The sequence below is a fragment of the Pan troglodytes genome, chromosome 11, assembly GCF_028858775.2.
Source record: "Pan troglodytes isolate AG18354 chromosome 11, NHGRI_mPanTro3-v2.0_pri, whole genome shotgun sequence".
Lineage (NCBI taxonomy): Eukaryota > Metazoa > Chordata > Mammalia > Primates > Hominidae > Pan > Pan troglodytes.
Window position 1 is genome coordinate 44,165,679 of NC_072409.2, and position 12,059 is coordinate 44,177,737.

Below are 12,059 nucleotides of genomic sequence, written 5' to 3' on the forward strand. Positions count from 1 at the left end.
AGGCACAGTAAGCTATACTTTTTTTTTTGAGATGGAGTTTCGCTCTTGTTGCCCAGGCTGGTGTGCAATGGTGTGATCTCGGCTCACTGCAACCTCCGCCTCCTGGGTTCAAGCGATTCTCCTACCTCAGCCTCCTGAGCAGCTGGGATTACAGGCATGCACCACCACATCCAGCTAATTTTTTTATTTTTTTGTATTTTTAGTAGAGACGACGTTCTCCATGTTGGTCAGGCTGGTCTCGAACGCCCGACCTCAGGTGACCCGCCCACTTCAGCCTCCCAAAGTGCTGGGATTACAGGCGTGAGCTACCGTGCCTGGCCAATTCTTATCAGTTCTGTGAGAAATCCATTGGCATTCTAATTGTTTTCCCCTATAAGTAACATAATTTTTATCTGGCTGCTTTTGGGATGATTTTTTCATCTTTAGTCTTCAGAAGTGTACTTATAATGTATTCTGACCTAGACTTATTGGGTTCATCATGTTTCAAATTTACTCAGTGAGCTTTTAAAATCTGTAGGTTTGTTACCTGCCAAATTTGGGACATTTTCGGCCATTATTTCTTGAAGTACTTTTTCAGCCCTTCCCTCCTTTGTTTCCCCTTCCAACCTCCAAAGACATAAATATTATATCTTTTGTTGTACTCCCACAATTCTTGAGGCTCTATTCATTTTTCTTTCCACTCCATTTTCTCTCTGTTCTATCTTCTAGTTCACTCATTTCTTTGTTACCGCTAATATACTGGTAAGTCTATCCCCTAGCTTTTTATTTCAGTTCTAAAATTTCCATATACTTATTCTTAAAACCTTTTATTTCCTTGCTGAGGCATTCTAATTCTTTCATTTATCTCAAGCGTGTTCTTTTGGCTGTGGATATCCAGTTGTCCAAGTATCATTTGTATACACTGCCCTTTTCTGATGGAAGGATCTCGACATCCACCCTTGTGAAAAAATCAATTGACCATATATGTGAGATTTTTTTTCAGGACTGTCAATTCTATTCCACTGATCTACATGTATCCATCCTTATGCCAGTATGACACTATTTTGATTATGATAGCTTTGCAGTAAGTATTAAACTCAGGCAGTGTGAGTCCTCCAACTTTGTATTCTTTTTCAAGATTGTTTTGGCTATTCAGGGTACCATGAGATTCCATATAAATTTCAGTATGAGTCTATTTCTGAAAAAAACACCATTGGAATTTTGATTGAACTAAATCTATAGATCATTTTGGGTAGTATTGCCATCTTAACAATATTAAATCTTCTAATTCATTCCAAGCATGGAAAGTCTTTCCATTTATTTAGGTCTTCTGTAATTTCTTTCAGCAATATTTTGCAGTTTTCTTTATCTTTTACTTCCTTGGTTAAATTTATCACTAAGTATTTTATTCTTTTTGATGCTGTTATAATTTTTTTAAATTTCCTGTTCAGATAGTTCATTGCAAATGTACAGAAATACAACAGATTTTTGTGTGTTTACTTTGTATCCTGCAACTTTGGTTAATTCATTAGCTCTAACAATTTTCTCTGTGGATGACTTAGTCCATTCCTGCTGTTATAAAAAAATTGCTGCCTGGTGCAAGCTAGTTTCTTCTAACTATTTTATTTTATTTTTATTTTTTGAGATGGAGTCTCACTCTGTTGCCCAGGTTGGAGTGCAGTGGCACGATCTCATCTCACTGCAACCTGAGCTTCCCAGGTTCAAGCGATTCTCCTGCCTCGGCCTCCTGAGTAGCTGGGATTACAGGCACGTGCCACCACGCCTGGCTAATTTTTGTATTTTTAGTAGAGATGGGGTTCCTCCATGTTGGCCAGGCTGGTCTTGAACTCCTTACCTCAAGTGATCCACCTGCCTTGGCCTCCCAAAGTGCTGGGGTTACAGGTATGAGCCACTGCGCCCGACCCTTGGGAGGATTTTTATTACTAATTCAATATACTTACTAGTTACAGTCCTTTTTTTTTTTTTTTTTTTTTGAGACAGAGTCTTGCTCTGTTGCCCAGGCTGGAGTGCAGTGGTGCAATCTCGGCTCACTGCAACCTCCATCTACCGGGTTCAAGCAATTCTCCTGCCTCAGCCTCCCAGGTAGATGGGATTACAGGTGCCTGCCACCATGCCCGGCTAATTTTTTTTCTATTTTTAGTAGAGATGGGGTTTCAGCCTATTGGTCAGGCTGGTCTCAAACTCCTGACCTCAGGTGATCCACGAGTCTCAGCCTTCCAAAGTGCTGGGATTACCGGTGTGAGCCACCGCACCCAGCCTCATATTACACTTTTAAAAATAAGTTTTCTATACTGATATTCTCTGTTGAAAATTGTTGACTTCATTTCCTTTAGTTCCACGTCCATGGTTTCCTTGGTTCTTTGTGCTTATTAAGAAAGTTGACTTAAAGTCTTTGTGCCTGGGCTTCCTCATGGACAGGTGGGAGGCAGGCAACAATGGTAGCCAGGCAGTCTGAAATGCTATAGTACTCTCTCACCACTAAGCAGCAGCTTATTTCTTCACCAAGTCTTCCAGTTTTGACAAGATGCCAGAATTTTACGAAAGTTGATTCTGACAGTTTTTGCCAGCTCATTAGTTGCTTTTGGGGAAGGACAGAAGCCTGGATTTCCCTACTATTTATTTATTTATTTATTTATTTATTTATTTATTTAGAGATGGAGTCTTGCTTTGTCGCCCAGGCTGGAGTACAGTGGCGTGATCTCGGCTCATTGCAACCTCCGCCTCCCAGATTCAAGCAATTCTCCTGCCTCAGCCTTCCGAGTAGCTGGGACTACAGGCGCATGCCACATGCCCAGCTAATTTTTGTATTTTTAGTAGAGATGGAGTTTCACCGTGTTAGCCAGGATGGTCTCGATCTCCTGACCTCATGATCCACCCGCCTCAGCCTCCCAAAGTGCTGGGATTACAGGCATGAGCCAACACACCCAGCCCCTACTCTGTAATTTTTTCTGATACATGTTTCGTTTTTGTTAAATTATATGATCTCATGTATATAAAATATCCAGAAGAGGTAAATCCATAGGACAAAAACGCAGATCAGTGGTTGCCAGGGGCTGGGAGAGGGTCGAATGGGGAATAACTCCTAATGGGTATGAGGTTTCTTTTAGCAGTGATGAAAACATGATGGTGAAGGTCACTCAATTTTGTTAATATAATAAAATCTTCTGAATAGTACATTTTAAATGTTGGATTGTATGGTATGTGAATTATATCTCAACCAAAAAAATTTTTTAAAGTTTTAATTCCAATGAGGAGTGAACCCCTAAATAAACCAGGAATCTTACACAAATTGATGCTATGCTGTAGGTATCATTATTCCCAAACCAACAAAGTCTCCTGCACACAACAAACATTTTTAAAAATTTTAAGATTCAGTGAAGGGGTTATGAAAGGAAAATAAATCTTGGGGCGCCCAAATCACTAAGCTAAAGGGAAAAGTCAAGCTGGGAACTGCTTAGGGCCAACCTGCCTCCCATTCTATTCAAAGTCACCTCTCTGCTCACTGACATAGATGCATATCTGATTGCCTCCTTTGGAGAGGCTAATCAGAAACTCAAAAGAATGTAACTGTCCCTCTCACCTATCTGTAACCTGGAACCCCTCTTGTTCAAGTCATCCCCCCCTTGCTTCAAGTTGTTCCGCCTTTCCAGACCGAACCAATATACTGCTTACATACATTGATTGACATCACATGTCTCCCTAAAATGTATAAAACTAAGATGTATCCCAACTGCCTCGGGCACATGTTGTCAGGACTTCCTGAGGCTGCCATGGGCACATCCTGAGGACTAAGCTCTGATTTTTTTTATCTTGCCCAAATTCCTATCTAAGGGGTCTGGGAAGTCATGCCCTACAAACCATAAATTCTCATCAGATGGGTTTTATTTAACCCTATATATCGTGGCTTACTTTCCAATCTGACTCTGGCATAACATTATGAGACAAGGAAGAAAATCAAAATATTTAACCTCAAAATATATTTCCTTGCCATACCTTAAAATTGCTCTGCAAAGTCTCTTGTGGGAAAAATCCACATTCTATAGAGAATCCCCTTCCCCTTTGTTTTCCTTCCTTCCTTCCCAGATCCAGGAGATCATCAACTAAGAGCCAGGCACCCTTTTAGGTCCCATAAGAAACATTTTACAACCTGCTTTCTCTCTGAAGTCTGCTATCTGAGAGCTTCTTCTGCACAATAAAACTTGGTCTCCACAATCCTTTATCTTAACCTGAACTCTTCTTTCTATTGATTCCAGGTCTTCAGACAAACTCAACCAACTGTCAACCAGAAAATGTTTAAATTTACCTATAGCCTTGGAGCCCCTGCTTTGAGTTGTCCCGCCTTTCTGAACCAAACCAATGTATTTCTTAAGTGTATTTGATTGACGTCTCATGCCTCCCCAAAATATATAAAACTAAGCTGTACACTGACCACGTTGGGCACATGTTCTCACGACCTCCAGAGAGCTGTGTCATGGGCCATGGTCACTCATATTTGGCTCAGAATAAAACTCAAAAATATTTTACAGAGTTAGACTCTTTTCGTTGACAATCCTCAACCTTGCAAAATAAACTTTCTAAATTAACTGAGACCTGTCTCAGGTTTTCTGGGTTCACAGGGTGCTAACTAGTTTCTTATTAGCTAACATATTGTGCTTACCAGCTCCCTTTCTATGTTACAACTATAATGCATGTTACAATTCTCCTCTCAGGCAAAAGCCCTTAGGAAAAATGCCTAAATGTCATGTTGCATATAGGTCAGGTTTTTCTACATAATTCAGATCTGATGCATAACAAAGTACCAGGAAATGCAATTTTAAAAATAATAAAATACACAATTTCAATGCTTCAAATAACATGCATCATAACAAACCAACCTCTTTCCCTTTATGCAACAAGTAGTTTTTGACTAAGAGACGCTATTCTAGATATGGAAGCTTTGTCTTAAAATGCTAAGCCTCTTAGATGCTTATATCTTTTCATCAATTTTTCACAGATGTTAGATATAGTGAACTCCAAGTTTCTCTTCAAAGAATCAGTATGTCAGTATGTTCAGCTCTCTTATTCTTTGATTCTCCATTTTAAAGTTTAACTTCCTGGTTCTCTTCGCCCCCTTGCCTCTAGTTTCAGTAAACAACTTTCCCGCCAGTTCTAATCAGTAGTTCACATCTGTTCCCCTTGTCACCTGCTTTGACCTGAGTCACCCCTGGTCACCTGCTCTGGCCTGAATCATCCTGAGTAACCGTCCTTCCGTGAAACTACCCACCCCACCACTCTGGCTGGTACCCCTGCTCTCTTTAAAATAGCCAACCGGAATTAGCTTAGACTGTGCGGTCCAACCCTAGCCAACAGGGGAATGACACAGCAGTGAGGCTACCTGCGTCAGGAATAAGAACCCCTTCCCCTCCCTTGCCCAGGTGTGCTCTCACCATTACTCCATTCGCGAGTTGCACAATTCTATAGAAGTAAAAATTGCCTTGCTGAGAAAATTTATGTTTGAGTGCTGATTCTTTGTAGCACTGAGGAACAAGCATTTTGTTTCTAACACAAAGAAATGGCTAAAACAAACAAACAAAAATGTATATTGAGAGAAGTTGGTCACAGACAGAATAAGGTTTAGGGCCTGCTAAAGATTCCACAGGAAGTGGAAGAGTAAGGACAGAAAACATAAGCCAATATTCCATGTTTTGCAAGAATGCTTCTCTGTTAACATACATAGTAAAGTGCAACATACGGAAGAAAAAAGTCTCCTGCTAACCTTGGAAAAAAATCCTGAACTGCCTGTGCTACATATACATTTTCTCTCAAAGATGTTACAGATTTCTCTCAAAGGTGTAACAAATAAGGGACTCACAGCTCTCAGTGACGTTCTCATAAGATCAAAACCATTTTTAATTTATTCAGAAATATGCAAATATCCACCATGAGCCCCAGAATATGATTACATACAAATCTCTCATTCTACACTTGACATATTTATATCACAAAGCAAAACTGAATTAGCAAAAATGACAATAAATATTTTGTGTAATTGATAAAATCAATACAAAAATGCCTTGCCTGGCAGCTATTTATGTTGTCAGTAAGTGTTAATTCCATTCAGCTACATCAAGTTCACATGCTATTTTCAGAGAAGTAGGCAATCTGGACCTTTAAGCATAATCTTCTAATTTTTAAGTACAGAAAACTCACTTTATAAAGTATGGGCCTGCAAAACTAAATCTATCCATGCACCACACAGAAATAGCAGGTTAGAGCCCTCACCTATACACAGAAAACTAACGTGGCTAAAGACCACTGGCTGTTGAAAGCTTCCCACACGGTGAGGGATAGCCTGCCAGTCACCTCATCTCTGAGAAGGGATAGGATTCCTGCCCCATTTTCTTTCCTTTTTTTTTTATTTGAGACGGAGTCTTGCTCAGTCACCCAGGCTGGAGTGCAATGGCGCAATCTCGGCTCACTGCAACCTCCGCCTCCTGGGCTCAAGCGATTCTCTTGCCTCAGCCTCCCCAGTATCTGGGATTACAGGCACGCGCCACTGTCCTGCGCCATTTTCACAGCAGTCTCTTCCCCTAACTCTTCAGCTTGCCAAACCCTTCAGGGGCAAATCAGACAATTTCTCTTTTGAGAGCCTTCTTATACTTTTTTTTTTTTGAGACGGAGTCTCACTCTATCGCCCAGGCTGGAGTGCAGTGGAGCAATCTCGGCTCACCGCAACCTCAGCCTCCTGGGTTCAAGTGATTCTCCTGCCTCAGCCTCCCTAGTAGCTGGGATTACAGGCGCCCACCACCACGCCCAGCTAATTTTGTACTTTTAGTAGAGATGGGGTTTTACCATGTTGGCCAGGCTGCCCTCGAACTCCTGACCTCAGGTGATCCTCCCACCTCGGCCTCCCAAAGTACTGGGATTACAGGTGTGAGCCACTATACTTTTGTAGGCCTTCGGAGTCACTGGGCACATAAGCATGGATGTCCTGTATTTTTATTTTAACTGCCCAGGATGTGATGGTCACAGTTAACTACTTGGTAAATAACTGAGTCATAAATGTAGCAAATAAGACTGAAAGAAAGCTCCAGATAAGATGAGTCACGCCTACAAGATCAAGATAGGCTTTGCCTAACACCAAGAAGGCAGCCTTCAGGACAAGAAAAGATTATGAAACCTTCCTGCAATAGCTAGGAAGAAATTTCAGGACTTACCTCCTTCCTGGTTGTCAGGAGTCCTGGTGCCATATCCCTGCTCTCTGGAGTACTCTTCCTAGAGGAGAGTCAAGTTGCAGAGGCAAATCTGGGGAAAGAGATGAGAAGTGAGAGAGGTACTTGGGAAGAACACCCTTCACACTCTGTCCAGCCTCCCAATTCAGTAGGGAGTAGAGGAACAGGGAAGCAACAAAGACAGGTTGCAGAGGGCATCGGTGAAGCCCATTCTTAGCCAGTGTCTTATAAAAAAAGCCCACAGAGCTGGGCCAGCAACAGGCTTACATCCAAACTCTAGTTAGGGAATGAAGCCCACATCTTCCAGCAGCTGGGTGAGACTTTGTGTGGACTCCATTAAAAGAAAAAGGCCTCAGAGTGCCCTCAAGTGAGCATTCATGTTAAAAAATAAAATGCCTCATCATACTGAAAACAAAAGCATCCCATCCACATTTACCGTGAGGCCAAAGGACAGGTTCCAGGAAGTCCAAAGCAGAAGTTCCTGGTTTTGAGGGAGACATGAAGCAGGGTGGAGGCCATAACCTGAGTTTCCTTCTATGTGACCCTGGCTGCACCCTTCCCTCCACTCACATATCAAAAATTAGGTCCCAAAATTTGAAATGTGACTTGGAATTTAGGAACAGGCAGTCAGTAACTGACCTAGTTTTATAACAAGTCAATTTCATAAAGAGATTTTTAAGAAGGGAGAAGTAGGGGTGATTTTTTCTTAATGAAAATATTTCTTAAGAGATAAATCATACTTCAGATGACAAGTATAGGTCTTGACTGGATCCTGTCTTGCACAAATGAATGAGAAAAGCAGACTACAAGAGACAATTCAATATGTGATGAGAATTATTGTTAATGGTGTTAGGTTTTGAGAACAAAGCTCTGATTTTTCTAAATCTTGCCAAAATTCCTATCTAAGGGGCCTGGGGAGTCGTGCCCTACAAACCATAAATTCTCATCAGATGTGTTTTATTTAACCCTGTATATCATGACTTACTTTCCAATCTGACTCTGGCATAACAAGGAAGAAAATCAAAATGTATTACCCCAAAGTATATTTCCTTGCCATACCTTGAAATTGCCCTACAAAGTCTCTTGTGGGAAAAATCCATATTCTATAGAGAATCCCCTTTCCCCTTTGTTTTCCTTCCTTCCTTCCCAGATACAAGAGATAATCAACTAAGAGCCAGGCACCCTTTTAAGTCTGATAAGAAATATTTTACAACCTGCTCTCTCTGAAGTCTGCTATCTGAGAGCTTCCTCTGCACAATAAAACCTGGTCTCCACAATCCTTTATCTTAACCTGAACATTTCCTTTCTGTTGATCCCAGGTCTTCAGATAAACTCCACCAATTGTCAACTGTCAACCAGAAAATGTTTAAATTTACCTATAGCCTGGAATCCGCCCCCCTACTTTGAGTTGTCCCGTCTTTTTGAACCAAACCAATGTATTTCTTAAATGTATTTGATTAATGTTTCATGCTTCCCTAAAATATATAAAACCAAGCTGTACACTGATCACCTTGGGTACATGTTCTCAGGACCTCCTGAGGGCTGTGTCACAGGCCATGGTCACTCATATTTGGCTCAGAATAAATCTCTGAAAATATTTTACAGAGCTTGACTCTTTTTGTCAACAGTGTGATCATGATATTCTGGATATGGAGGAAACAGTCATTAAGAAATGATACAAATGTTCTGTGGTGTGAACTAACATGTTTGCAACTTTTTAAAAATGCAACACTTTCAACAAATGGATAGCATTAAAAATACAGTAGAAAAAATACAATAAAAAGAGCCCTTATAGATCTTATAGAATAAAAAGAGAATTAAAGAGACACCAATCGGCCTGGTGCGATGGCTCACGCCTATAATCCCAGCACTTTGGGAGGCCAAGGATGGATCACGAGGTCAGGAGTTCAAGACAACCCTGGCCAAGATGGTGAAACCCTGTTTCTACCAAAAATACAAAAATTGGCCAGGCACAGTGGCTCACACCTGTAATCCCAGCACTTTGGGAGGCCGAGGTGGGTGAATCATGAGGTCAGGTGTTCAAGACTAGCCTGGTCAACATGGTGGAACCCCATCTCTACTAAAAATACAAAAAATTTGCTGGGTGTGGTGGCGGGCGCCCATAATCCCAGCTACTCCGGAGGCTGAGGCAGGAGAATCACTTGAACCTGGAAGGTGGAGGTTGCAGTAAGCCGAAATCACGCCATTGCACTCTAGCCTGGGCAACAGAGCGAGACTGTGTCTCAAAGAACAAAAAAAAGAGACCCCAATCAACTGTAATGTGTGAACCTTGTTTAGACATTTTTGAGGCAATTGAGGAAACCTGCGCATGATTAGATATTAGACAACATTTAAAAAATCAGTATAAATTGTATTAAGTTTAGGTTAAAAATGGTCTAACCGATGTTCTCTGCAAATAATTATGGCTATACTTAAATAAAAAGAGAGTGCAGGCCAGGTGTGGTGGCTCACGCCTGTAATCCCAGCACTTTGAGAGGCGGCTGAGGCGGGTGTATCACTTGAGGTCAGGAGTTCGAGGCCAGCCTGGCCAACATGGTGAAACCCTGTCTCTACTAAAAATATAAAAACTAGCCGGGCATGGTAGCAGGCGCCCAGCTACTTGGGAGGCTGAGGCAGGAGAATCACTTGAACTCGGGAAGTAGAGTTGTAGTGAGCTGAGATCGCACCACTGCACTCCAGCCTGGATGACAGAGTGAGACTGTCTCAAAAAAAAAAAAAAAAAAAAAAAAAAAAAAGAGAGTGCAGAGCCTACAGCTGACATCATATTTAATGGTGAGAAACTAGATGCTTTCCCCCTAAGATCAGGAACAAGGCAAGGATGCCCCCACGACTCCTATTTTACATCACTGATAAGATAATGAAAAGACAACCCACAGACTGAGAGAAAATACAGGAAGAAAAATGACAGAATAGGAGAAAGAGAAATAGACCAATGCATAATCATAGTTAAGAAAATTTATTACACCTCACTCAGTTAATGGAAAAGTGAATTGACAATAAGTCAGGAAATAGATGATCTGGAAAACACTATTGGGCAGTACTGATCTAACGGACATTTGCAGAACACCAAACCCAACAAGTACAGAATACATATCCTTTATAGGTATACACAAAATATTCACCAAAGTAGATGAAATACTGAGGCATAGAAAACAAATCTCCAATTTCAAAGGACTACAGTCCCCAACTTACAATGGTTCAACTTATAATTTTTCAACGTTATAATGGTATGAAAGCAATACACATTCAGTAAAAACCATACTTCTTTTTTATTTACTTTTTGAGAGACAGAGTCTCACTTTGTCACCAAGGCTGCATGCAGTGGCACAATCATAGCTCACTGCAGCCCCAACTTCCTGGGCTCAAGCAATCCTCTTGCCTCAGCCACCAGAGTAGCTGTGGCTACAGATGTGTGCCACCATGCCTGGCTATTTTTTTATTTTTCATAGAGATGGGGTCTCACTGTTTGTCCAGGCTGGTCTAGAACTTCTGGCCTCAAGTGATCCTCCTGCCTCAGCCTCCCAAAGCACTGGGATTACAAGGCATAAAGCACCATGCCCAGTCAAAACCCTACTTCAAATTTGGAATTTTAATCTTTTCCAGGGCTTGTAATGCTGGGCAGCAGCAGCAAGCCACAGCTCCAAGCCAGCCACATGATCTTGAAGGTAAACAACCCATACTCTATAGTGGACCATGTTGCCAGATGATTTTGCGCTTTCTGAACCAAACCAGTGTATTTCTTAAGTGTATCTGATTGATGTCTCATGCCTCCCTGAAATATATAAAACCAAGCTGTGCCCCAACCACCTTGGGCACATGACTGCCCAACTGTAGGCTAATGTAAGTATTCTGAGCAAATTTAAGGTAGACTAGGTTATGCTCTGATGTGTGGCAGGTTAGGTATATTGAATGCATTGTCAACTTAAACAATATTTTCAACTTACAATGGGTTTATTGGGACATAATCCCATTGTAAGTCAAGGAACATCTGTATATTATTTGCCCAAGATGGAACTAAAGCAGAAATCAATAACAATAAGATATTTTTAAAAACCTTGATAATTAGGAATTAAGCAGCCCTTATCTAAAGGAGATATGAATCAAAGAAGAAATTCCAAGGGATACGAGAAAATATTTTGAACTCGGTGATTCTAATAAACCTATTAATACATATCACAACTTACCAAATTTGTGACTTGGAGCTGTTCCAGGCTGAATTATTCCTTGTCTCCCATATTCGTATGTTGACATCCTAACCCCTAGTACCTTAGAATGTCACTGTCTTCGGAGATGAGGTCTTTAAAGAGATAACTAAGTAAAAATGAGGTCATTAGAGTGGGCCCTACTCCAATATAACTGGTGTCATTATAAGAAGAGAAAATTTGGACATAAAAACTTCCGGAGGGAAGACCATGTGAAGACACAGGGAGGAGATGACCAGCTATAAGCCAAGGAGAAAGGCCTCAGAAGAAACCAACCCTGCCGAAACCTTGATCTTGGACTTCTATCTTCCAGAATTATGAAGAAAAAATTTCTGTTGTTTACAGCCACCCATTGTGTGGTACTTTGTTATGGCAGCCCTAGCAAATGAATACAGCCGGTAATAAGGCAGTTCTTAGAAAGAAAGTTATAGCTTTTGGCCGGGCGTGGTGGCTCACGCCTGTAATCCCAGCACTTTGGGAGGCCAAGCTGGGCGGATCACAAGGTCAGGAGATCGAGACCATCCTGGCTAACACGGTGAAATCCCATCTCTACTAAAAATACAAAAAATTAGCTGGGCCTGGTGGCAGGTGCCTGTAGTCTCAGCTACTCGGGAGGCTGAGGCAG

General features: G+C 41.3%; 1 protein-coding gene across 10 annotated transcripts in view; it reads right to left on the bottom strand.

Moving 5' to 3' along the window:
* ZNF169 (zinc finger protein 169) overlaps positions 1-12,059 on the bottom strand; it is a 39,759-nt gene that overhangs the window by 17,948 nt on the left and 9,752 nt on the right. For 6 of the 10 annotated variants that reach the window (XM_054658287.1, XM_054658285.1, XM_063788515.1 and 3 more), the window contains one exon: positions 7,197-7,284. In XM_054658287.1, coding sequence (XP_054514262.1) covers positions 7,197-7,229 — 33 coding nt within the window. In that variant the 5' untranslated portion in view covers positions 7,230-7,284. Of the gene's footprint in view, positions 1-7,196; positions 7,285-11,416; positions 11,530-12,059 lie in introns of all 10 variants that reach the window. The other 4 variants (XM_054658288.1, XM_054658286.1, XM_063788516.1 and 1 more) reach the window with 1 other exon arrangement.